Source organism: Dipodomys ordii, unplaced genomic scaffold (assembly GCF_000151885.1).
Source record: "Dipodomys ordii isolate 6190 unplaced genomic scaffold, Dord_2.0 Scaffold11268, whole genome shotgun sequence".
Lineage (NCBI taxonomy): Eukaryota > Metazoa > Chordata > Mammalia > Rodentia > Heteromyidae > Dipodomys > Dipodomys ordii.
The window spans coordinates 1-4647 of NW_012278480.1; the positions used below are offsets into that span (position 1 = coordinate 1).

The 4647-nt window shown below is 40.2% G+C and overlaps 1 protein-coding gene across 1 annotated transcript; it reads right to left on the reverse strand.

Annotated features, from left to right (window-relative positions):
- Nucleotides 1-155: 155 nt before the first annotated feature.
- Nucleotides 156-4192, reverse strand: LOC106002466 (spectrin alpha chain, erythrocytic 1-like; the record flags this gene model as incomplete). Its single annotated transcript, XM_013037337.1, has 4 exons — nt 156-268; nt 702-998; nt 2586-2795; nt 4116-4192. Coding segments are annotated over 4 exons (697 nt in total), but the record flags the coding sequence as incomplete, so codon positions are not given.
- Between the last annotated feature and the right edge of the window lie 455 nt (nt 4193-4647).

The following is a 4647-nucleotide window of genomic DNA, read 5'->3' on the forward strand; positions in this document are numbered from 1 at the left end:
GCGCTTGCCTTGAGCTGAAGAGCTGAGGGACAGCGCCCAGGCCCAGAGTTCAAGCCCACGACTGACCAAAAAAAAAAAAAAAAAGACACATGCTGTCCTGGTGGCAAATAACATGTGCAGCCTAGGCCCGCAGGTTTGGAGGGAGTAGAGCCTACCTCGTCTCCTGAACCCACTGGAGGAAGGTACTGGCATTCTGTTCAAACTCCTGGCACATCTCAAAATTCTTCACCTGTCTCTCCTCTTCCTTTTGCAGCTCCTGCTCCCGTTCCTAAAAGCCCAAACCACAGACAGTAGAGTTCACATCACAGGCCTTTCCTTGCGATAAAGGAACCAGTTTGTAGACTCAGCTGCACATCCTTCTCTCAAAATAGTTCCCATCTCCCACAAGCGAGTGTCCATGTGCTTATGCAAAAACCATGAACTTTTCATCATTACAACTTCAATCCTCTACTGGGGCTTCCATTCACTTCCATGAATCATTTCTCAAACCCCAAAGCATGAGATTATCCAAACGATGGCACATCAGGTATGCCAATGGTACTGTAGATATGCAGGTTTTCTAATTTTTCTCAATCTTGGTTCATGGCTTGATACTGACAGTCTTCCTTTATTTCTCAAAAGTCCCTTGATTCTGATAATATACTATGTGGTCATGTTCACTACAGACAGAAAATATTTTAGTGCTTCCCTCCGCACCTTACCTCAATGATATCAGGCAGATGCTTCCAGATCCTTTCTAGCACCTCCACTGTTAACCAGGTATAAGGGCTAGAGGGCACATCTAAGGCCTTAATCTTCTGGTCTAGCTCTAGCAAATAGTTGAAGTCTTCTTGAGCTCCAGCCAAGGAGGCCAAGAAAGCCTCATGGTCCTTCTGCAACTGGCGAATCTCATTGAGGGAGACACAATGCACAGGCTCCGATAGGTCCTCTTCTGCATTCTCACACCAATTGTTGAAAGCTGATGCCTTGTGTGCAAATTCCATGAACAGCTCCTCAGCCTGCAGGGAAAGCAAAAGATACCCCCATCTTTCCTGATAAAACACCTCAGCTAAAGAGAAGGTTGAGGATCAAAATAAATGACAGACGGTCCCAATGCAAACTAAAACCAACAGGCACAAGGTGGTCATATATATATATATATATATATATATATATATATATATATACATATATATGTATATATATATGTAAATCACCAGTCTAATTGCTTTAGATTTTCATTTGAGATTTATTTCTATAGGCTCTTCAGGAGAGTAGAAATTAACTAGCAATCCAGAGTCTCTGACTTGCATGCTTGTTTCTCTGTATCTCTAACTCTGTGCCTTAACTTCTTGCCAAGTGCAGTGTTCCTTTTGGTCTAGGGGTATTCAGTAATTTTACTAACCCCTGAGATTTGTTTTTTTAAATTTTTATTATCAACATTGCAGATATTGTAACAGAAAGTGCTGGAAAGAACATTTGAATCGTTCCTTCTATACAGGACTTACTAGTCTACACTCATGTCTAGATCCATCTTCTCCTTTAAATAGTAATAGCTCAGAAAGGTAAGAAATGGTGCAGGCAACATTGTCTTATTTCATAAGAGGATGCCACCAGTTCAGAGATATTACATGACTCCTGGAGGCGATCTCATGTAAGAGTGGTTAGTACAGTTGAGAACACATGTTATAGTTACTTTTCCTGTGCTCCATTTGCTCCTTGAACAAAGCACAAGGCCAGCTTTGATCTTTGCCTGTCAGTTCTGTTTCATTTTGCTGTGAAGTAAAGCCTTCTACCCTCTTGTCCCACTTGCCCTTTCCATTATATGTACCTTACTTCCACCTCAAATCAGTTGCGCAACTGCTCATTTTAAAAAAGCTTCCATCGTAATGGATGAGTCATACTCTGTTATGAATATATGCCACATTTTCTTTATCTATTTATCCACAGATGGGTGTCTAGGCTGTCTCCATGACTTGGCTATTGTGAATAGTGCTTCAATAAACATTAGTATGAAGATATCTCCATTATAATGAAAACCATTTTTGTACAATTAGTAGATACTAAAATTGCTTAATAACTTCCTACCAATCTAAAAAATGAACTCTTTGTTGCTCTGTAAGATTATTTTCTTGACTGTGTGTGGTACTTCATATCCATAATCCCAGATACTTGAGACACAGATCATAGCTTGAGCCTAGCCTAAGCAAAGATCCTATTGCAACAAATAAGCTGGGCATAGTGGTACATACTTGCTATGTGAGAAGCACAGAAAGTATGATTGTGGTCTGTGATGGGCCCTAGGTAACAATATAAATTCTATTAAAAAATAAAGCAAAAAAGAAAAAAGAAGAAAACAACCCTCAAACAACAAAAACAAACACAAAACATGAGTTCTTGGCTCAAGTGATACAAAATCTGTCTAGCAAGCACAAGACCCCAAGTTTAAAACCTAGTACTGCCAAAAACTAAATGTCTTCTTGATCACTTTTAATGGCTTAAAACATCTATAGATTCTGTAAGCCGATTTCTACTATTTCTGAATTCTGCAACCACTATCCAGATGATAGAGATGGATCATGCTTCATCACTTTTCCTTGTCTTACCTTCTGTAGAGGCAGCTGCTTCTCTAACAGTTTCTGTCTGTGGTCTGCAGAGGCTTCAAGCAGCTGCTCCCAGCGCCGCAGCAGGGCAGCGTGGCGCTCCTCAATGGCTTGGCTCTGGTGATGCTGAGCAGCCACAAGTTGGTCCTTCAGCTCAGTGATCTCTGCAAGTCGCTCTTGCTGGAAACTCTGAAGACTGGCATCCAGTGTGTCCTGAGAAGACCCATAGACAGGTTATTAATGGGAGAATTGAAATAGGCCAAGGGCCAGGCACACCCGATGATGGCCAGCTTTTAATTATGGACAAGATAAAAAGTGAAGTGAGCCAGTCCTAAAGAAATTTAGGCCCCATGGCTACCCTTATTTGCAATAATTAGCATTATGTATAGGACAATCTTATCAGATGAGCTGAAAAGCTCAAACATTATGTACATATGAACATATAAGTTGATGCTAAGTGAAATCAACCCCAAGATATGGACACAAGAGGTCTGTCTTTGTTGTTGCTGTTTTAAATGTACTAGGTGATTTTTTTTGTTTCCTCTGTATGTTCTTTCCCCTGTGGTATATCCCCTATTGTCACTGTACTTGATTTTGGTACCTTGCATCTTGTATATACATTTATCTAATGGGGAGGGAAAGGGGAATAACAAAATGGTGAAACAAGGACACAGGATGACCCATCGCAACAATGAGACCCACAGGACAGTATATTGGAAACGAACTTTACAACTTTGGGTGGGGGCAAGTGGGGGCTGGAGAGGAGTGTGGGAAGTGGGGGAAAGAAGGGATAGTGGGGCATCAACAAGGGAAGGGGTAACAATGATCGACAAGCAATGAATGGACTTGTTGCTTTACTCACGTAACTATAACCCCTCTATACAACATCTTTACAATAAAATTAAAAGAAAAATAGAAGAACAAAAAAAGAGTTGGAACAAAGAAAATATGTAAGTAGGGTTGGAATGATTGCTATGTTCCAATTATATATAACATAATATAGTATATTATAATATACAATATGTTATATATTATATATAGAGATATACATGTATATAAATAAATACAAACATACATAGATATATACATACATTATATATGTTTATATATATTTTTTATATATATTTGGTCGAGTGGCTTAAATGCAGGGTCTGGATGCTGTCCCTGAGCTCTTTTTCCTCAAGGCCAGTGCGCTACCACTTTGAGGCACAGTTCTACTTCCAGTTTTCTGGTGCTTAACTGGAGATAAGGGTCTAAGAGTATCACAGACTTTTCTTTGAACCATGATCCTGAAATGTGAGCATCCTGAATAGCTATGATTACAAGTGTGAGCCATCAGTGCCTGGCAAAGTGAATGCATATTTTAGAATTAGATTTTAAATTATGTCAAAAGTTAGTATTAGCACGATATTGGAATGTGATACAGTATTTGAACCTGGCAGTTTCTCGATCCAAGCAAAATACTCAGGAAGACTGAGCTTCTGTGTGATGCAGGCTGAGGCTGTCACCCTGCGTCCATCAATCTGCTCTGACCTGCTTTGCCACGAGAGTGAGGAAAGCAGTGAGATCCGCGCCACTGTCCTTGGCCTTCATGCTTGTTTCCTTCTCACCTAAAGAGGCAAGAACAACAGTAAGAAGAGAAAGATGGTGGCTTCTCTTTCTTTTTGTTTTTAATTGTGAAAATACCATACAGAGGGGTTACAATTACATGGGCAAGGTAATGAGTACCTTTCTTATTAAGCATTGATGTCTCCTCCTTTGTTTCCCCTTTCCATCCCTTCCCATTCCTCCCCCCACCCCTTACCCCCCTCTCCCCCTGGCCAAAGTTGTAAAGTTCTTTTTTCGACATAACGTCTTGTACATCTCACTGTTGCAATGGGTCCACCTGTATCCCTATTTAAATGATTTGTTTCTTCCTTTCCCCTACACAAATTATACCAACATCAAATACAATGGAATTCTATGCCTCCATCAGAAAGAATGACATTGCCCACTTATTAGGAAATGGAAAGACTTGGAAAAAATTATATTCAGTGAAGTAAGCCAGGCCCAAAGAAACATAGGT